General features: G+C 43.0%; 1 protein-coding gene across 1 annotated transcript in view; it reads right to left on the reverse strand.

The window, feature by feature from the left end:
* Positions 1–298: 298 nt before the first annotated feature.
* Positions 299–21780, reverse strand: part of FIBCD1 (fibrinogen C domain containing 1) — a 36895-nt gene continuing 15413 nt past the window's right edge. Inside the window, exons 2-7 of the mRNA XM_039345167.1 lie at positions 21066–21542; positions 18295–18454; positions 17722–17858; positions 4713–4809; positions 3921–4100; positions 299–2223 (exon numbers count right to left, since the gene is read on the reverse strand). Of these exons, the coding sequence (XP_039201101.1) occupies positions 1964–2223; positions 3921–4100; positions 4713–4809; positions 17722–17858; positions 18295–18454; positions 21066–21542 (1311 nt within the window). The 3' untranslated portion in view covers positions 299–1963. The remainder of the gene's footprint in view (positions 2224–3920; positions 4101–4712; positions 4810–17721; positions 17859–18294; positions 18455–21065; positions 21543–21780) is intronic.

Consider the following 21780-nt stretch of genomic DNA (forward strand, 5'->3'; position numbering starts at 1 on the left):
CACTGTAAAAAATGACTTACGCCCATCTTTCACACTTATGACCGTTGCAGCATCCCCAAGGTCACGTGATCAAAATTTAGATGCTTGGTAACTGACTCGCATTTACGACTGTTGCAGCATCCCCTGGTGTCACGTGATCCCCTTTTGCAAACTTTGGACAAGCCAAGTCAATGGGAGAAGGCAGATTCGCTTAATAATCAACTGTGTTGCTCACTTAACAACTGCAGGTTTGTTAAGATTCACTTAACAAAAACTCTCTTACCGACTGTCTCATTTAGCCGCAGAAATTTGGGGCTAAAATTGCAGTGATCATTGGAGGGAAGAACGAACAGAAGACCTGGAAAAAAGGATAAATCTGAAACAAGATTTGTAAGGATCAACCATTTTACTTGCTTCTTTTTATAACTTTGCTTTACAAAGGAAAATTCAGGATCAAAACCGAGACAATATTTACAAAAAAATGTATGTTCTAATAAAAGTATACAAAATCAAACCTTATGCAGGTAAGTCCTCGACTTTACAACCATTTGTTGGTGATGGTTGGAAGTTACAATCGCTCTGAAAAAGTGACTTACGACTGGTCCTCGCAGTTGTTACAACCATTGCAGATTCCCCGGGGTAACATGATCAAAATTTGGGTGCTTGGCAACTGACATGTACTTATGCCTGTTGTATTGTCCTGCACTCATGTAATCGTTATTTGTGTCCTTCCCAGCCGGCTTTCGACAAGCACAGTCAATGGGAGGAAGTCAGATTCCCTTAATGACCATGTGGTTCACTTCACAGCTGCAATGATTCATTTAACAACCGTGGCACGTGGTTGTAAAATCGGACGTGACCCACTTAAGAAACACCTTTGCTTAGCAAAAGAAATTTTGGTCTCTGGGATTCTGAAACTGCTGTAAATGGTTATAAGTCAAAGACTCTACCTGTATGTAAACTTATTTTTAAAAAGACACTTCAATTTCCATATTTTTCACATGAATGAAGGCTGGGCATTGCAGGGTGCCATTTGCACGGTGAACCGTGACCAAAATCACAGACAAGAAGGAGTTTTTGGTAAAATAAATAAATCTAAAGAATAGTTTTCTGAGATAAAGGACGCCTGGTCACTGTAGATATAAGCTTCTTGTTATATCTACGGCTCTTTGGGGTCTTCCATTATTTTTTTTAAAATGTTCAGCAGTCCTGGGACCAATTTTTGATGGTATATCTATGTGTAGTTGAACTGTGGTTTATGGAATTAATCTCATTTTTATAGCTGGCACTTCATTTGCCTTCCTTTAACCAGACACAGGAAAATGAATAAATTCTGCTCCTTTTTTACACAGCCTGGAAATTTTTGCAGGTGATTGAGTTTTCCAAAAGAGTCTTGTGTCCTATGATAAATTTACTTTCTACATCCATCCATGCAATTTGTTTTCCCCATTATAGATTTCACCCTGAGCTTCTAATATGTGACCCATTCTTGTCACCAGCTAAATCCTTCCTTCCTTTTCAAGTGGCCTTCCTCAGCTGAATAATTAATGTGTGGCTCCCCATAAAAATAATTAGGGCAACTTTTTTTTTTATGGAGGTCCCTGGGAAGATGCTCTTGAACCAAAGCTAACTTCTCCGAAGAGCAAAAGACCTCTCTTAAAATAACATCTTGGATTGCTAGGGGAGGTGCGTGATTACACCCATCAAGATGAAGTGAAGAGAGATGTTTTCTTCTCAAGTCTGTCCTTTTGGGTGTAGAGAAGAGGACCGATTTACAAGAATGCTTGTCTTGCACCAGAGAGAGGTATACAACGAGTGTCTTCTCCAAAACTCAGTTGAGGACACAAAGAGAACATTTGACATAGTCAAGTGTGAAGAGATGGCAAGGGAATTTCTCGGCTTCTGTGTTTCTCCAGACTCAGGCAAAACCACAGTGAGCTTCGAAGGTGGAAAGGTGAGAGAGGAATGAAGGAGGAACACACCGCTAGTTTTCATCTCTGACCGGCCGAATTTTCATTTCGGTGAACTTGAGAGAATATTGCCAACCTGTCCAGGATGACCACTCGATTCCGTCTGCATAGGAGCTGTGGTGGCCCTTGAGGTACTGACCGTTCAGGTTGGACGTGTGACAGTTGCGATACCACCAAGCACCGTGGTAAAAGGCGGCGCAGTTGTTCTCCGAATGGTCGTTGTCCAGGTCTTTGGTGGTGAATTTCATGCCATTGTGTTTCAAGAGAGAGTCTCCTAAGGAGGAGAAATGTGTTAGGTTGGCGAGATAAGTCAGAATGAAGTTTCACAGAACTATAGAAAAAGCTACTGAGATTAGTCTCCCTCATGAGGATGTCTCCAACTCATCTTGAAGGAACCTCCAGCGTGGAGACCGATCAACCCCTGGCTCCACCATCAAATTGCAGTCAATACCAGAATGTTATGTTCCCCCATTCCACAAGGTTTGTACTGGGTGATGCTGAATCCCTTCACATCCTGTCTTGGGAAAGAACCATAAGTGGAAAGCTGGAAGGGAACATTGGGATCATCTAGTCCACCTTCTGTGGAGGGCCAAAGAGCAAATTAAAACCTTCTTGACAAATGGCAATCTAATCTACTTTTGAGAAAGAACCCACACACATCCAAAGAATAGGATATAGAATACCAGAGTTGGAAGGGACCTTGAAGGTCTTCTAGACCAACCACCTGTTTAAGCAGGAGATCTTATATCCATCCTGGACAAATGGCTGTCCAGTTTCTTCTTGAAAATCTCCAGTGATGGAGGTCCCAAAGGTGCTTTTTCCAAAGGCAACTGGACTTTCTTTGTTCCTACTCTGTTAGTCTGTGTTTGGTAAAAGCAGATTTGGGGAAGACTAGAGGAGTGAACAGAATTGTAAGTCCAGGAATGGTGTGGCTGCTTAAGGCAGTGGAGATAAAACGCTGTTGCGTTTTTCCCTGGCAGAAAGCCAGAAATGCTGATTTCCAGAACAGCCTACTGGTGGATGGCTTCCAAACACATTTGCAAAGTGGATATTCCAACTGAAGCGTCCTTTACCGTGGGGTGAAGTATTGATTTCTGACATGAAATTTAAATTCTGAATAGGTGTTTGAAGTGGAAATTTGCTACTGTGGTAAGCTCAGCTGTTTAATAAGGCTGGAGATTTTCTCTCTCTCTATTCCGAGCAGGGAGTCATTGGTTTTTCCTCCCTTTCTTTCATCAGAATGATAATGTAAAAAATCACACATGAAAGGACCTGTGCAATTATTAAAACATATACAGGTAGTCCTCGACTTATAATTTATAACTTTGTTTAGTGACCGTACTGAAAAAAGTGACTTATGGCCTATCACCAACTAGGCTATATAGTCCTTGGTATTCTCAGAACTTGATGGTTTTGTTGCAGATGTTCCTTCACCCAGCTAGGTAACATCATCAGTTCTAGAAGGGAGATGAGGTGTGTGAGGAGGAGGAGGAGGAGGAGGAGGAGGAGGAGGAGGAGGAGGAGATTGGGGTCCTTGGTGCTCTCTGAGCTTGGTTGTTTTCTTGCAGATGTTTCAATACCCAACTAGGGAACATCATCAGTGCTATGTTTTCTCCATCAAACCGAAAATAGATGATAAGGCCGAGGTTGATGAAATCCATGATTTTGGATACTTCAGTCTTAGTTATTTGATTAGGTTGGGTGTATTGTGTACTAGTGCTGCCATGAATTCTTTATAGCACTGATGACGTTACCTAGTTGGGTGAAGAAATGTCTACAAGGAAACTAAACTACTAAACTCAGAGAGCATCAATGACCCCACAGTTGTTGCCCTCCTCCTCCACCCCACTCCCTTCTAGCACTGATGATGTTACCTAGTTGGGTAATGAAACGTCTGCCAGAAAGCAACCAAGCTCAAAGAGCACCAAGGACCTCACAAAAAGAAACCACATCTTTAGAAAGGAGCCCCACCTGCTGTTCCAGAATAGTCAGCAATGGAGATGGGGTAGCCATCTTCCTCCGGGTCCACAGAAAACAGGCCGACTGCAAAAGTCCCGTAATGGGCATAGGCCGTGCCATTATCGAAATCCTCCAGGTCGATGCGCAATTCATAGTTTCCTTGCGTGCTGAGAGCATGGATTCGCTTCAGACCTAATGCAGAAAAGGAGGAGGAAATAATCAGCGCTGTGTTTCTCCTTCTCTCCTTCCTGGCCAAGGGTAGCAGGGACTCCGGCCTTGAGCAGAGGGTTGGACTCGAAGATCTCCAAGGTCCCTTCCAGCCCAGTTTACATTAATTTGATGATGGGATTCTTGCTGCTCTAAACTGGGGTTGAAACAAACTACACACTTCTGCTCCTACTCAAACATGCGACAGATTCTTTTATACCATTATTTGTTGCTTTCTGGCTTGTCAAGGGTTTTCATTATCTTATTTATTCAAATCCCACTTTTATTATTTTTACAAAAAAACTCAAGGCAGCAAACATATACTTTCTCTTCCTGTTTTCCCCTCAATAACAACTCTGGGAGGTGAGTTGGGCTGAGAGCGAAAGACAGGTGCCAAGTTGAGAGTTTCAATGCTTAAGGAGGGACTGGAACTCCCAGTTGCCTGGTGATTAGTCCAGAGTCACCCAGCCGGCTTTCGTGGCAAAGGCTGGGACTACAACTCACAGTCTCCCGCTTTCTAGCCAGGTGCTTTAACCACTAGATCAAACTAGCTTTTTAATCTGTTAATGCCTCATCATTTCCCTGGGATGGACATACCCAGCCAGTGTTCCTCTGTCAGTTTTCCAAATCCATCTTTATAAGCTTCCCAGCCACGGAAGAAATTCACGGAGCCGTCCTCACGCCTCTGAAAGACCTGGAGAAGCACACACACATTGTGGGTGCGGAATTAATGAGCACACATGAACAGAAAAAAACACAAAAATAACCCACACAAAACTCTTGTTTGCTGATGGCTGAGTCCCCTGTCGTTTTCATCCCCCGGTTCCTGCTTTTTGCTGTCGTCGCCTTGGAGGAGAGCAGCTTATTAGATTTGAGTGCAAAATGCAAATTAATTAGAGGGCTGCAAATTGGCTAATTACACCGGAGTGGTTCAGCATTGGGAAGTCCGCAAACGCTGCCTGTCAAGATGAATAGGCGGTTGAGGTCGTGTGAAAAGGCTTTTCCATCAGTGAAATGGAAGGGAAGGATAGTCCAATTTACCGCTCTCTGCTTTAGGACGGCTCTCCCGACGCGTCGGCTTCGACGGCGATCATTTCTCTAGCGAATTGAAAAGTCGTTGGGGAAGGAACGGCTGCTGATTTGCCTCCCCACTCTCTCTCCCTCAGTTATTGGACCTTATACCGCTATCCCTTGACTTACCACCATTCGTTTAGCGATTGTGCTTGATTTTAAACCTGTGGTAAGGTGGGCGGCCAATAAATGTAATAAGTAAGATAAGATAAAATAAAATGAAGTCACAGCGGCACTGAAAAAAGGGACTGAAGGCCAGTCCTCGCCCTTACAACTGTTCATTTGGGACAAAGTTGCCACAGTGCCGAAAAAAGGGCCAGTCCTCGCACTTACGACCGTTGCATCATCCCTCACAGTCACAAAATTTGGGAGCTTGCCAACTGAAATATGTTTACAGTAGTGGGGTTGCTGAAAGTCAACACTGACTTGATGACACATAATCAGTCCATCCATCCATCCATCCATCCATCCATCCATCATCTAAGTAAGAGCTATGCAATTTCCAGAGATGTCCACAATGATGCAACTAGCAGAAGTAAAGAGAAGAGGATGAACTTGGTTCCGGTGATGATGGGAGAACCATTGGAAGATCTGAAGGACCAGGTGAGAGACAGATCATCATGGAGAATATTTATCTATAGAGTTGCCGACGGTCAACACTGATTTGATGGTACATAATCTGTCAGTCAGTCCACCTCTACCTGTGAATCAAGGTCAGCCTTCTTAACCTGGATGTCACCACAGGTAGCTGTCTACACCCCGGATTCTCAGCACCTGGGAAGTTCTAGTAGCCGAGCTTCTCCCACTGGAGGCTGTCCAAGCCAGTGAAAGCTTTTTTGAACAATTCGTTTTCTGGCGAGGCTCTCCAATTACCCCAGGAAAATGTCTTCCTTTGATGAAAGGTTAATTTATCGACAGGGATAAAGAAAATGCCACTGAGGTTTGACCGCTTGCAATTAATTAAGCCCACATCCCTGGATTTAATCGCTCTGAACTTAGCTTGGGTTCACTTTAATTGGGAAGGAACTCAAGAAGACGCCTTGAGAGGCCTCCAGATGCTCATCTCAGCAACTTTTCAGCTTCCTCCAAAAACATCTGCATCGCAAAGGTGCTTCCCTTTATTCAAACTTTGCAGGTACTCCTCGGTTTACAACCATTCATTTAGCAGCCGTCTGAATTCAAAACAACCGGGAAAAAAATGGATTTATGGCCATTTTTCACACTTAAGATCGTTGAAGCATCGCCTGAATTTTGAGTATGTGATCGTGGGGATGCTGCAATGGTTGTAAATGAAGTCAGGATTGATTTGCTTAAACTTTTTCGATCAGGCACATTTGCCTGGGTGCTGCCCTTTGCTGTGACAAAATATATTTTTATTACTAATTAATTGGGCGATCTGGTACGTTAATATCCTGAAAAATATTAATCTCTTTTTTTCTCTCTCGCTCTCTGAGTTTGCACAAAGCAAATTCTCAGCTTTATTTTTATTTTATTTTTTTGAGGCAGCGGACGGTTCTTCTTGAAAACTTTCTGGTAATTTCATGCTGCATAAATTATTTGTGATTAGATTATTGCACAACTGATCTACTACGATGACTTTATTGGGGGAAGACAAAATGGGACTTCCCCCCTCCCCCCCATTACTTCTCTTTGAGGTTTGGGTCTCTCCCAATTTGCAGCTCAACAGCAACTTTCCTCTTTTGATTTTCCCAGGCCCCCTTTTTTCCCCCTTTTGCATTATTTATCCCTTTTGCAGGATTATTTATTTTTTATTTTTGCATTATCGGGCGCAGTAGAATTCCTTTGGTGAATGCATCAAGGGGACCCAGCTGAGACGCCAAACAATAAAAAATAGAGGACCGCTGAGTAACAATTAAGAAAGGTCTCATTAAAAAAAATAGCTGGGCAAAACCCGAAAGGGCAGAAAAGGAGAGCGCAACCCAGGAACGCAGCAGGTGCCGGATTGCAGACTGAAGAGCAGCATTGTCCATTCTGCAGCAAAAAGGGAGATGAAGAGAGCTTTTTATTTGTCTAAAATTAGACAACACAGAGCCAGGCACAAGAGGGGGAAATTATCTGTCTCGTTTCCTGAAAAATTCCACACGTGAGACTCATCTGAGTTGCTGAGTTTTCTCCCAACTGCAATAGGATTCTCAACCTCTTGGGAAATCGGAGAATTCTGATATTTTAGAACATAGAATAACAGAGTTGCAAGTGATCTTAGAGATCCTCTAGTCCAACCCCCTGCTCAGGTAGGAAACCCTATATCCATTTCAGATAAATGATTGTCCAATCTTTTGGAAAGCCTCCAATGTTGGAGCACCCACAACTTCTGGAGGCAAGGAGTTCCACTGGTTAATTGTCCTCACTGTCAGGAAATTTCTCCTTAGTTCTGAGTTGCTTCTCTCCTTGATTAGTTTCCATCCATTGTTTCTTGTCTTGCCTTTTGGTGCTTTGGAGAATAATTTGACCCCCTCATCTTTGTAGGAGCCCCTCAGATATTGGAAGACTGCTATCATGTCTCCCCTAGTCCTTCTTTTCATTAGACTTGACATACCCAAATTCCAAAATTCTGTCCCATTGATCCAAAATCCTGATCAAACAAAATTCTGCTAAAAAAATTGCCTTGGTCCGAAGCCAGTTTGGAAGACCAGCTCCTGGTTCAAAAAGCTTTGTCTGAAACAGTTTTTCTCAGACTTGGCCACTAAGACAGCAGGCTGGCTGGAGAATTCTGGGAGTCAAAGTCCACCCATCTTAAAGCCTGCAACTCTTTGCTACTCAGGAAATGCCTTTTAACAGCCGGTGGGAATGTGGAAATAAGTGTTATTCTCCACTAGTGCAAGTCAGTAAATCTGCTAAAAGGTAAAATACTGAGATTTCTGTTTGTATCTCTAAGGCAGTGGTTTTATTTATCCACTTATCCAAGAAATGTCGGCTGACAAAATTGAGGGTCAAGAAAACTGTACGGCTGTTTACTTCCAGCTTCAGAAAATGAATCAGTGTCGGTCTGTAGCTTTGTTAAAAGGTTAAAAAAAAAAAAACATTACTTCTAATGCACTAGGAAAACGAATAAGAAGAGAGACAGTTGACTCTAGCCAATTTGAGGAAAAGTAAAGCAGAAAACTCCTGTTCATATCCTAGAGCGAAATACAGATAGTCCCTGACTTAACAACATGTTGCTCAGTGACCGTTCCATATCACCAAAAAAGTGACTTATGGCCATTTTTTCCACACTTACAACCATTGTAGCATCCCCAGGGTCATGTGATTTACATTCGGATGCTGGACAACTGACTCACATTTACGATGGTCGCAGCTTCCTGGAGTCACGCGATCCCCTTTTGCGAACTTCAGACAAGCAAAGTCAGTGGAGAAGCCAGATCCACTTAACAACCCTGTCACTAACTGAACCACTGCAGTGATTCGCTTAATGACAGTGGCAAGAAAGGTCACAAAATGGAGCATAATTCGATTAGCAACTTTCTCACTGAACAACGTAAATTTTGGGCTCGTTTGTGGTTGCACGTTGTCGTTTCCCAGTAATCTTCAGTTGCTCAGTCAAACTTTATTTCAGCCAGCCGTAGATCCGGAGTGTAGAAAGAACCAGCTTTCCATTGCAGAAGAGCTTAAGCGATTGCATTAGATCAAGTCTTCATTATAACCGATCTATTTGTTAAATCCCAAGAGGGCGAAATTTGAGTCCAGGTTTGAGACGCTGACAAGGCAGAAAGTGCCATTCCTGGTAAGATAACCCAATTGTGGGAAGCGAAACGAAAATCAATTTTCTGTGTATCGGATCAGTTAGCCTTTCCCTGAAGATTTCAGTCTAAAAACCCAGATCAAATGTCTGGGGAAAAAAAGAAGAAGACAATATAGAAGATAATGTGGCAAGAGCTTTGACTGCGGGGACCAAGTCATAAGTACTTTTTAAAAGGGTTTCTCGTTCTAGCTTTTTGCGTCCTTTGGTTGAGTTGAAAAAAGTTTGGGATGCCAACTAAATCTTCATTTCAAAACAACCGTTTTGAAATGACCTTACAGGTAGTTCTTTACTTATGACCACTGTTCACACTTAGCAACCGTTGCAACGTCCCCATGATCACATGATCAAAATTCAGATGCTTGACAACTGGTTCGTAGTTATGATGGTCTCAGTGTCCTGGGTCATTTTGGAAACTACGTCAGTGATTGGATTTCATTTATTTACTTACTTACTTACTTACTTGCCATTTATTTATTTATTTATTACATTTTATGCTGCCCATCTCCCTTACAAGGTGACTCACTCACACCAAACTCTTAGCTAGTTATAAATCTAGCAGTTGCCACAGGCTAAGGTTGGGTTAGCTGTGTTTATTGTTTTAAATTAATACTGTTGCAATTTTATTGACTGTGGTTTTTCTTTTTTCTTGGATTGGCTCCCTACGGAAGACTTGAAAACTTGAAAGGTGAGACACAAATGCGGGCCATAAATAATAAGCTGCATTATACTGTATTTGTATAAGAGTGCGGAGAAGAACAACAAAGCAACAAAGCAACACACAAAGAATGGTTGCAGGATTTGGGTATGACTAGTCTAAAGAAAGAAGGACGAGGGGTGACATCTTAGCACTTTTCCAGTATTTGAGGAGCTGCCACAAAGAAGAGGGGGTCACCTTATTCTCCAAAGCGCCTGAAGGCAGGACACGAAGCAATGGATGGAAACTAATCACGGAGAGAAGCAACCTAGAACTAAGGAGAAACTTCCTAACAATTAATCAGTGGAACAGCTTGCCTCCAGAAGTTGTGGGTTCTTCAACACTGGAGGTTTTTAAGAAGAGATGGACAAGCATTTGTCTGAAATGTTATAGGGTTTCCTGCTTGAGCAGAGGGTTGGACTAGAAGACCTCCAGAGGTCCCTTCCAACTCTGTTATTCTGTTAAGATGCATATTGATAGGGGAACTAGGTACCATCAAATCTGGATTGACTCTTAGCAACCAGACAGAGAGACAGTTTCCATCTTGCTAATACAATATTGGCTGCTAATGCTAACTTGTCAGAGCGTTCTAAGGATCAGAAAATAATCATGATTATTTGAAATGCTAATTAGTAGAGTTGTTGTGTTTGTCCTTGTCACTGGGGTGATAAAATGAGTAAAGCATTTGGGCATTTCATGACGAAGATGGGAAATAAGCAAAGGCATTTGAAGGGCGTTCGTGGGACTGAGTGATGAATTATTTGAAGATTCTCATTGTGACATCTTGATAGTGTTCTGCCAGGGGAAGCTCAAGACAGCAGTTGTCAAGGAAAAGGCAAGCAAATCAGTGACTGGCATTTTAGATGTAAGAATGGAAACAAGGAGATGGATTTTTGTCACAAAAAAAAAAGTGCCGAGGTTTATATATGATCTTAAAACAAGATGGTGATGATCCTTGGAGAGCTTCAAGTTGCTGAGATGGGTCCACCATTCTTCTCAAGAAGAACCACTCTTTTATATGATCAGCTAGGAGGGACATGATAGCAGTCTTCCAATATCTAAGAGAATGCCACATAGAAGAGGGGGTCAAGCTATTCTCCAAAGCGCCCAAAGGCAGGACAAGAAGCAACGGATGGAAGCCACTCCAGGAGAGAAGCAACCTAGAACTAAGGAGAAATTTCCTGACAGTAGAACAACTTGCCTCCCAAAGTTGTAAATGCTCCAACACTGGAGGTTTTTAACGAAATCCAAACGGTTCAGAAGGCATCATTTTGTAGAAAAGTTTGAGTGGTTTCCTCCCCCTTTGTTTCTTGGGGGGGGGGAATAAAAATTAAAATTCTGCTTCTTACATTTTCTCTGAAATTTGGTTATAGGTGCTGGGCATTTTCCCATAAAATGCAACAGTAAGAGTCTCACTTCCCTTTAGAAAAAACTAAATAAATTCTCATCACCATTTTGTTTTGCTCACAAATTAAGAGACCAATCCTTTTTTTTTTTTTTTTTTTTTTGAAGTTAAGCCTACATTCACTGAACATGAGGCAGGACTGGTGGAACGGAAGGGGACTGAGCACAAAATGTAACCAAAATGTAATTTATTTAAACTAATTAATGCAGGGAATACAATTGCTCCCTCTTTGGCCTGGTAGAAATTACGCTTCTCTGCTTAGTTTCGGAAAGTGCCTTTGAGGCCGATACCCATGGCTTTCAGTGACCTTGGGCTCTGTGTACTTGCCCTGAATAATTTCAAAGGGGCCTTTTGCATACGGCTTTGATCACAGGCCTAGAATTGATAAATTTTCTCCCTTTGCAGCAGCTGCGCCTGAAAGAATGGGATAACATTATTAAGGTGCTGGGCAAGGAAGGATGGGATGTGAGAACGACCTCGGGGGAGGAAGAGATTGTGGTGACCAGAACTAGTTGCAGTCTTTCAAATGTGGCCTGGCCAGTGCAGGATAGAGCGGCATTGGTTTTACTTATGAATTCAGAAAACAAGCTGGCAGCTTGTCGTGAGCTTGCTGACTGCAGGATCTCTTTGAGTTGGAGAAATTCAGTGACCTCATCCGAGAGGATTTATAGAGCACTAGGAGCCATTTAAGCCAACTCATGATTCCCAAAAGGGTTTCAGAATTTGCTGAAAGGGTTGAGGTAAAGTTGGAAGAGACTCACAGCCTGTTTATATCCACATCTGCCTTGGGCAGCTCACATTGTGGGGAGGGATTTTTTTAGAAGAAGGAGAAGGAGAAGGGGAAGAGGAAGGAGAAAAGAAGAAGAAGAAGAAGAAGAAGAAGAAGAAGAAGAAGAAGAAGAAGAAGAAGAAGAAGAAGAAGAAGAAGAAGAAGAAGAAGAAGAAGACGAAGAAGAAGAAGAAGAAGAAGAAGAAGAAGAAGAAGAAGAAGAAGAAGAAGAAGAAGAGGAGGAGGAGGAGGAGGAGGAGGAGGAGGAGGAGGAGGAGGAGGAGGAGGAGGAGGAGGAGGAAAGAAAACTGGTGTCTGTAAAAGAATTTTGCAAGTTAGACCTAAAAAGTGTGCAGAGAAGAGCAACAAAGATAATAAAGGGACTGGAGGCTAAACCATACCACGAATGGTTGAGGGAACTAGCTATGTCTAATGTAACAAAGAGAAGGACTAGGGTTGACATGGTGAGTGTCTTCCAGTACTTGAGGAGTTGTCACAGACAACTTATTGGCTTATTCTCCAAAGCACCAGAGGGCAAGACAAGAAGTAACAGGTGGAAGATTATCAAAGAGAGGTCCAACCTAAAACTAAGGAGAAATGTCCTGACAACAACAACAATTAACCAGAAGTTAAGTCCCTCCAGAAATTGTGGGTGCTTCATCACTGGAGGTTGTCAAGAAGAGACTGGACAACCATTTAACCAGCATGGTACAAAGTCTCCTGCCTTGCGCAGGGGGTTGGACTAGAAGACCTCCAAGGTCCCTTCCAGGCCTATGATTCTATGTTCTATTCAGGAAGCACGTGTAATGTATGCGAGGAAGACTTTGAGAGACTGGGGAAGGAAATGCTGCTTAGGGAATGGATAAGAGACCGCATAGCCCTCGGCTCCATTATGGGTGGAGAAAGAGATTCAAAAAGACCCCTCCCTAATTCCTCAGGCTGTAAAGGAAAGAGCGGGAGATATGAACTTTCAGACATGTAAAATTCTATTAATGTAGCTTCACAATAAAGTAGAATTAGCATGTCTGTCATGTTTCCTGTCCACCTGTTTCCAGTTCTACCTGGAAAGGCTGACATCAGGAACAAGATTATTCTGCTAGAGTTCCTTATCACGCCTCAATGTTTTGCATATATTAATTGTTTTTTGTTGTAATTCCTTCCTGAGTGTTGTCTGGCCCCATTTAACCTGGCTTGCTCTATCACCCTTTTTCCGTGGCTCTGCATGATACTTGAATCATCCACAAACCGAATGGCCGAATTGATTTTCTGCAACCCTTCTCATTCGCCAATTTGCAGGGAAATGTCAAGCAAAGGGTGTAAACGATTTAATTTGACAATCTGCTGCGAATCTGCACCCAGAGGCTTTGGTGGCTGCACCACGTAGCTAACGTGTTGATTGAAAAAAAATAACCACGGCTGCAGGGGAAATGAAATGAACGAGGTTCCATACTTCCCCGTCTGCTTTTGACTAGCAAGCTAAGATTCGGTCTTCAGACAAATTGTCCTGATGGGGTTTGTGTTCTTGACCAATAGTTGCAATCAAGAGATGAAGAAGGGGCTGGAACAGAGCTGGGGGGAGCTCCTTTTTGTGTATAAGTTCCCCACCAAGAAAGGAAAAAAATAATAAAGTCACAGGGAGTCTCCCTTGGCGATTGATGAGGAGTATGTCTATTCTAATGAAGAGAAGGACTAGGGGTGACATAGTAACAGTCTTCCAATATTTGAAGGACTGCCACAAAGAAGAAGGGGGTCAGCCTATTCTCCAAAGCACCTGAAGGCAGTGTAGGAGATGACCAGGCTGAGCCCGAAGGAGGAATCAAATACGTCATAAGTCACGGGTCCCGGCACACCCGCAAGAGATCTAACTTCAGCCCATTTCGAATGCCTTCTTATCTCCTGCTCATTTCCCTTGACCGCTAGTTGGTCAGATTCTTCTAGAGAGCTTAAGCTTGCAATAAGTCCTTATACTCATTTGAACTCTCCTGATTTCCACGGCGCTTGTCAAGAAGTACAGCTGGAAGATGGATGGATGGAGAGATGGAGGGAGATGATAGAAGGAACAGATGGAAGCTTATCAAAAAGAAATCCCACCTAGAAATAGGGAGAAATTTCCTGGCACAACAATTAAACTTGTCTCCAGAAGTTGTGGATGCTCCATCAATGGAGGTTCTCAAGAAGAGATTGGGCAGACATTTGTCTGGAATCCTCAAACAGAAGGTTGGTCTAGAAGACCTCCAAGGTCCCTTCCAACTCTACTGTTCTATGCTCCGTGTACCAATAAGGGAAAATATTTGTAGCTCAGGGTTGAAATGAGGGCTCCTTGGTGCTTTCTGAGCTTGGTGGTTTTCATGCAGATGTTTCATTACCGAAACTAGATAACATCATCACCAGCATTGATGACGTTACCTAGTTTGGGTAATGAAATGTCTGCAAGAAAACAAGTAAGCTCAGAGATCACCAAGGATCCCCTTCTAAGTTCTGTGTTTCTGATTATTCCCCAGTTCAGACAACACCGATGTCTAAAGAACTTCAAAAACTAGAACAATTTTAAGCGAAGTTCTCTCCCTCCTTGAAAGAAACTTTGCAAGGCAAGTCAAAATGAGAGCCAGTAGAAAAAACGGCAAGATTTGTTCGGTTGCATGCATAAATTATCGATACATCCATCATTTAATTTATTCCAGCTTTCTTTATAATACTGAGCTGCTCCCAAGGGTGGGTGGGTGGGTGGCAGCTCCGAAAACTTTTCCCTTTTCCAAAAGCCGCACAAAGGCCTGTTCGTGCCAACCACAAACTTGTCAGAAAAGATTAATTAACAAATTAGGACGGGGCTGGGATGTTGCCGAGGAAAAAGGTCATGAGTTTTTAAAATCAATTCCTCCCTTCGCACAACCCAATTTTCATTTAACTGTAATTGTTGGGGGGAGGGAGAGAAATGGGGGAATTTTAACGAAGTGACATGGGAAGGTATCTAGAGGCAGGTAGGTGTGTTTTAAACTACCTTCTAATGACACTTTTTTGTTAAAAAAAAATGGAGGTGAAAGAACTGGAAAGCCAGTAATTTACACCTATAAACATCGGTGACTTCTTTCTTTCTTTATGCGGATTTATTTAAAGAAACAGGTGGAAAATTCATGGGGGATCCCAAAGAATAAGTACAGGTAGTCCTCGACTTACAACAGTCCGTTAACTCCCAGATTTAGGCAAGATTAACAAGGAGGAGTTATTTGCCAAAAATAGCCTTAACTGCTCCTAACATTTCAGCTTCCCTTTGAAAAGCACAATGAGGAAGGAAGGAAGGAAGGAAGGAAGGAAGGAAGGAAGGAAGGAAGGAAGGAGGGAGGGAGGGAGGGAGGGAGGGAGGGAGGGAGGGAGGGAGGGAAGGAAGGAAGGAAGGAAGGAAGGAAGGAAGGAAGGAAGGAAGGAAGGAAGGAAGGAAGGAAGGAAGGAAGGAAGGTGGTTTCTATGATCCTCAAATTCCCAACAACAACATTAGGGTGAGATTTCTTTCCAGGAAAAAATAAAATAGGGACATCAGAATCCAGCAAGTCAAAAGGTTGATGGATTGGATGTAACCAAAGAGACATCAATTAACATCCCACCCCTTCATCCAGTCTTAAATCCAGACAGCCCAACAGGGCATAAGAAACTGATTTTGATTTTGTTTTCTTTTTTCCCTCAGCCGCCGTGGCTGCGCTTTAAGCACCGCAAGAGTCTCCGAGGGCAATGGAAGATTTGTCTTCTTCATTGCAATTGTGCTACTCGGTGGGGGCCGCTTTTGCTTTCTGCCAAGACCATTTCAAAGTAAGTCTTCTTCAGCGAAGTCCGGCTTTTAATTTAGGCAGATTATCTTCCGTCCACAGCCTCTGCTTCTGTTTATCTCTGCCCATTATAAATTAAGACAGTTAGACGGCACAGCTACTTCCCTATATCAGCCTGCAGATTTATTTATTTATGTATTACTGAATTAATGCTTTGGAAGGCTCAGTCTTGCCATTTAAAATAAAATAAGATGTTTAAGAAGAGTTGGATGTTCACTGAATAATGATGGTGGTTGGTTAACAACACAGTTGTTAAGTCAATCTGGCTTCCCCATTGACTTTGCTTGTCAGAAGGTTGCCAAAAGGGACACTGCGACCGTCATAAATAGGAGTCAGCCGCTAAGTGTCTGGATTTTGGCCACGTGACCACGAGGAGGTTACAACGGTCATAAGTCTGAAAAACTCCCCTATGTCACTTTTTCAGTGCCGTTGTCACTTCGAAGGTCACTAAATGAACTGTTGTAATTCGGGGACTCCCTGCATACACCCAAACCCTGGAGTTTATTGCTCTATGAAGGGCTTTGAATTGCTGTGTCTGGAGCATCCCCCAAAAGATAATTGTGTTTGGCAGACAGAGGCTATTTCTCTGAATTTCTAATCCTTGCATCCCTAGTTTTAAAATTCAGTAACGTGTATGTAAGTAGGGAGCTGAAGAAAACCACGATTTAATGCACATATTTGTCCCGTTCAAAGTGAGCTCAACAAGGGAGACAAACTGAGGTGAGCAGCAAACTCTGGGGCTGAGATCGCATTTACGCAAGGGTTTATCAAACTTGGTGAGTTTAGAATGTGAGGACCAGCTGCCAGAATTCCTCAGCCAGCATGGGAATTCTGGGAGTTGAAGTCCGCAGATCCTAAAGTCGCCAGGTTTGCAAAACAGAGATTTAAACTGTTCTTTATTAAGCACTTAACATTCTAAGCTAAAACAAACCCAGACTCATTATGTTGATTGTAGTGTATCAATTCAACTGCACCCACAGAGCATCTAACTCTACTGGCATATCAAACAACTACTTTTCTATACTGCAAATGGCCCATGCAGCCACATCTATTAATAATAAAGTTGACATTATTGCAATCTTTCACATTTACACTTGTATAGATTTATTTCCCATCTGCTGTTCTCTGGAAATTAGTTTATTTTACACCCGCATGATGAAGCCAATGGAGTTTCGCTTTATGCTTGCGTTGTTTTTTTTTTTTTTTTTTAGGAACTCCCCCCTCCCCCAATATAATCAAATGTGGTCATGGTAGCAATTACCATTTCTTTTTTAACATTATGATAGACTTTGGGGAGAGGGTAAAAAAGGAGATTTAATTCTCCCAAGTGTGCCAGAAGATTGAATGTCTGCCAGAAGGAAGGGAAGCGAAGGGAAGGAGGGAGGGAGGAAGGAAGGAAGGAAAGAAGGAAGGAAGGAGAGAAAAGAGTGGGAAGGAAGGAAGGAGGAAGGGAGGGAGGGAAGGAAATGAGATGGAAGAAGACAGAAAAAGAAAGAGAAAAAGAGAAAAGGAAGGGAGGAAAGCAGAAGAAAAAAGAAAGAAAGAAAGAAATGAATGGAGGAAAGAAGGGAGAGAGAGAGAGAGAGAGAGAGAGAGAGAGAGAGAGAGAGAGAGAGAGAGCAGGATGGAGGAAGGGAAAAACCCCAAAAAAGAGGAGAAGAAAGAAAGAAAATGGGAAAGGAGGAAGGAAGTTAGAGGAGGGAAAGAAAGAAAGTTCTCATAAACGTGCCATTTACCCATCCTGAAGAACAAGAGATTTGCGAGAATCAAAGAGCAATAGGTTCATAGGAAAAAAAAAAAGCCCATTTTTTACATCCTTTACATCTTCAAATTCTGCCTCCCAGCTCATTGCAACCCACCCCTCCCTTTGCTTGCTGTCCAAGACAACACAAAGACCAAATTTCCTTGCCCCTCCCTCAAAAAAGAACACCCCCCCCCGCCTGCCTGATTCCCTTCTAAGGTCCCACCCAGCCTTCTCCTCCTTTGCTTGTCCCCTGTTTGGTTTCCACCTTGAGGGAAGGTCAAGGGGTTTCGACTCGGGGGGGGGAGAAGAGACCCTCCCAAAGAAACAATGACCCCCCCCCCTTACTGTCCATCCTCCACCATCTGTGGTCATGTCACAATAAACCTGGAACCCCTCCGGGTAGTGAGTGGGGAAGATGGAGAAGACCCCGTCCCCTTGTTGTCCACCGGCATAGACGTCAAAGCAATCCCGAGGCCTCGAGCCTGTAGCAAGATATGGAATAAAAGGATAATTTGGTCAGAAGCATGGAGGAAACGAAGCAAGCAGGAAGGTTAATTAATAGCCTAATTAGAGCTTCACTGAGTTCTAATTGTTTATGGCTAAATTGCCTTTTCTTCCCCTGGTTTCCAGACCCTGGAGGAACTTTGAAGGCTCCGTTGGTGGGTCAAATGGTTGAGAGCTCAGACTTGATGGAGGACAGGGAAAGAGATTTCCCCCTCAGCTTTGCCAAACCACAAAAACATGTATTTCGGTCCTCCTGGCTAACCGTGGACCTATGCCAGGAAGGTGGAAGGTTTTTGATTTTGTTTCTGAGCAACGGTCTGGTTACCGATGGAGATGTTGGGCTCAGTTGTGGCCCATAACTCAAGGACCCCCTGTGCTGCTTGCTCAAGAAGGAGAAGGGGCGAGATGACCCACCGTTCGGACATCCTTTGGGCCGTGGGCCCCGAGACGGGATCCGCTGGAGGTCCGCCTTCATCCGTGGCCGGGCGAGGCTGCGCTCCTTTTGCAGCGTGTCCAGAATGTCGCTGACGGAGTTCACCAGCCGCGCGATGTGGGTCTGGCTTTCGGAAAGCAGCTGCGTAAAAAAGCATAAATCCAAATATAATAAATAATGATTCCCCCCTCCCAGTTTATTTGAAAGCTCAAACGTGACCCCTTCACTCAGAAAATTGCTAGTTTCTTCTACAGGCTGCACCCCACAATTGAAAAACTAGGGGTCATTTCCATCAATGTCTTAATTCGGTCAATGTATTGATCTGACCTTTGCATTAAACTTTTGATTTTGAAGGCGGGTGGTTTTTATAGTTCACCAGCCGGTGTAAGCAATATTTTTGATTCCAGACCCCTGCCGGCTAGGAAGCAAAGATGCTCTCGATTGTCAAATACAGCAGGCAGGTATTTATCACAATTTTGGTGAATCATGCTTGCCAGAAGTATATGAGCCCTGCCAGAGACTATGGTCTCTTTTTTGCAAAAGATAAATTATTTTGATTTCTGCTCAGAAGCATAAACGGCTTTAAAAGAGCAACAGTCAGAAAGTTGCTGGGGAATATTTCAGCCTTCTAAGATTTGATTGAAAATCGACATCAGTGCACAAAGCAAAACTCCAAACAAGCACGAAATGTCCAAATTTGCAAATTAGGGAAAAAAATATATTGTTTTCTTTGTCTTTCAGGGGCCAATGAAAATTTCCCAAAATGTATTTGAGCAACGTACGTGAAATCTATGATTGAATATTCAGGATTGCTGTAACATTTAAGTCCAAGCATCGGCTTATGTTTGTACCAAAAAAAGGAGTCTCAGGTTTAAGTTCTAGATGTCCCAGAAACAGGTAAAATCTGAAGAATGTTGGCTGTTATTAAGTACAGGAAGTCCTCAACTTACAACAGTTCATTTAGTGACCAAGAAAAAGCAAAAAAAGTGCAGTTGCCTCTTGAAAAAGCATCTTTGGGATAACCCTGACCTGGATGACAGGGAATCTCCACAGACATTTAAAAAATGGGGCAAAAATAAGCATACTGCATCTCCCCGGAGAAAGAGTGGAATAGATAAAGCATAGAGGGAGACTGTTAAATAATAATTAATGTGGACTAAAAATACAAGCCAGCATTTAATTTATCCTGTCTCCTGTTCTTTGGGATCAGGGCTTATAACCCCCTTTTCTCCCCCTCAGCTGTCAAAAATAGCTTGGGAAGGAAAGAGGAGGTCCATCTATAAAGGAACACGTGGAACCCTGACAAATCTATATTAATTTTTCTTTTATGGACAGTTATTTTTAATTAAAAACCAATACAGGGCCCACAATGACTTTCCAATCTCGCAGTTAATTATTTCCCCTTCTGTCACACTAGGTCTCAGAGAAAACTTCCCAAATTTTTGCAAATCACAGAATCCTCAAACTTCACGTGGCACAATTTTACTGTGGTTTTCATTTCCTTTTGGGGTTTAGTTTAGTTTAGTTTAGTTTAATTGTTTCCCCATGACTTACAACCACAGCTGAGCCCACAATTTCTGTTGCTAAGCGAGGCAATTGTTAAATGTGTTTTGCCCCATTTTGCCCCATTTTTTTTTGTCATTAAATGCCTGGTCATAAATCAAAGACTACCTGATGTGGGGGGAAAAAAGTTTTATATCCATCTCCTTCCATTTCAATTTTTGGTGGCTTGGTAGAATTCTGTCTGCGGAATTTTCTTAGCCACAAAACAAGCCATTCACTTCCTGTTGTGAGGCTCAGAGCTAAGTAGGATCCAGCCTGCTTATCAATTGGAAAGGAGACCACTGGGAAACCCTCATTCGAAGAAACATCAGAGAAGGTAACAGCAAGTGATTTTCATGTAGCTATAAAATTTCCATGGATGTGAGCATCCTACCCACAACAGCCTAACTCGGTTTTCCATTCTTGAAAAATCAGTTGGAGAACTTATCCCGCTTCTGAGAGAAATTGGAAGACATCCCCCACCCAATTTCCTCAGCCACAATTTTGCATTTTTGAAAAGCTGTTGAGGCTGAGGGCTGGCTGTGCTTCTTTTATCTTTCTCTCCTAGACTTTGCATCCTGCTTCTAAAAAAAATGCTGCAACACAGTTAAGGAGAAAGGAAATTGTTGTGGTAAAGAAAGCTTGGTTATATATCAAAAAAGGAACAATCTCAGCTGCCCTGTTGGGTCCTGCGCCTGCTGTTTTCAAAAATTACCCAATTTCCAGTGAAAAGAAGACCGAGTGAGGTAAGATTCTGGAATTCTGTAATAACCAGTTGATGTAGCTTTGCAGATTTGCATGCAAGGCCACCTGAGAGTCAGCCTTAGCCAGATTTGCAAACGGCTTCACAAAATTAAAAAAAGGAAACATACCCCATTATGTACACACCACAGTTGTGCTCTCGAAAAGGCCAGCTTACAATTGCAAGAAGCTAAAGTAGGCACTTTGCATTTCATTTAAAAAAAAAAATATCTGCAATTCAGAATTGAATATTGCCCTTGAAAATCACACGACTTGGCAAAAGATTAATTAGCACTTTAAATTGCGTCGGGTCTTTAATCTTGTCTGGAAAAATTGCCATAAAATGGGAACCTCTTCCAAATATCCAGGGCTCTGACCAAGACTGTTTAAAGATGGTTTGAAGCTGCTGTTCTTGGTTCGAGCCCTTCAAGCAAGTCTCACCTCTGAGCATGTTGCATCTTGGACTCACCTGTATGAGGCGCCCTTGCTCGTTCTGGAGGGCGCTCAGCTCCTGCCCGAGGGCGCCATGGCCCTTCTTCAAATTCTCACAGTCCGTCCGGAGCTGGGTGGTGTGAGAGAGCAGCTTGGAGACCTCGTCCGAGAGGCCCACCAGCAAGGCCCGATCCTGCCCCGTGGAGGACTTGGTCTCAGCCTCGTGGTCCGTCACGACTCGCAGGAGGGACGTTTGCAGGCTCTCCAAGCGGACGAAGCTGTTGGCTTGGCTCGGACAGTTCGGGTCAATGAAGATGTTGATGCGGGAAGTGTCAGCTTTCTCAATGGTGACCAAAGCGTTGGCGTCGTCTGGATTGGTGGTGATGATGGGCGGGGATTCGGTGACCGGGGTGTGGTAGTGGTTCATGAAGAGGATGGCGGCGGTAACGGTGACAGCTAAGAGGATCACCACGGAGAGGAGGACGGTGCAGAGGATGTAGCTACAGTTCACCCTCTAGGATCAGACAGAAGGTGGAGAGGTGGAGAGGTCATTTCTGAAGCCCACCATGATGTCCCATGGAGAAACCCAATCCAGTCCTTCTAGTCCTGTGGTTCTAGGTTCTAGGTTCAATCTTGCATGACCTCAAAAAGCTCAACAGAACTGGACTGAATCCCTGTGTTTATCCATTAAACAAATGTATATGACTCATTATAAAACTCTAACAGGTGATTCCCAGTGGATTACAAGTAGT

Source organism: Crotalus tigris, unplaced genomic scaffold, assembly GCF_016545835.1.
Source record: "Crotalus tigris isolate CLP2741 ecotype Arizona unplaced genomic scaffold, ASM1654583v1 scf7180000017940.1788314, whole genome shotgun sequence".
Classification (NCBI taxonomy): Eukaryota; Metazoa; Chordata; class Lepidosauria; order Squamata; family Viperidae; genus Crotalus; species Crotalus tigris.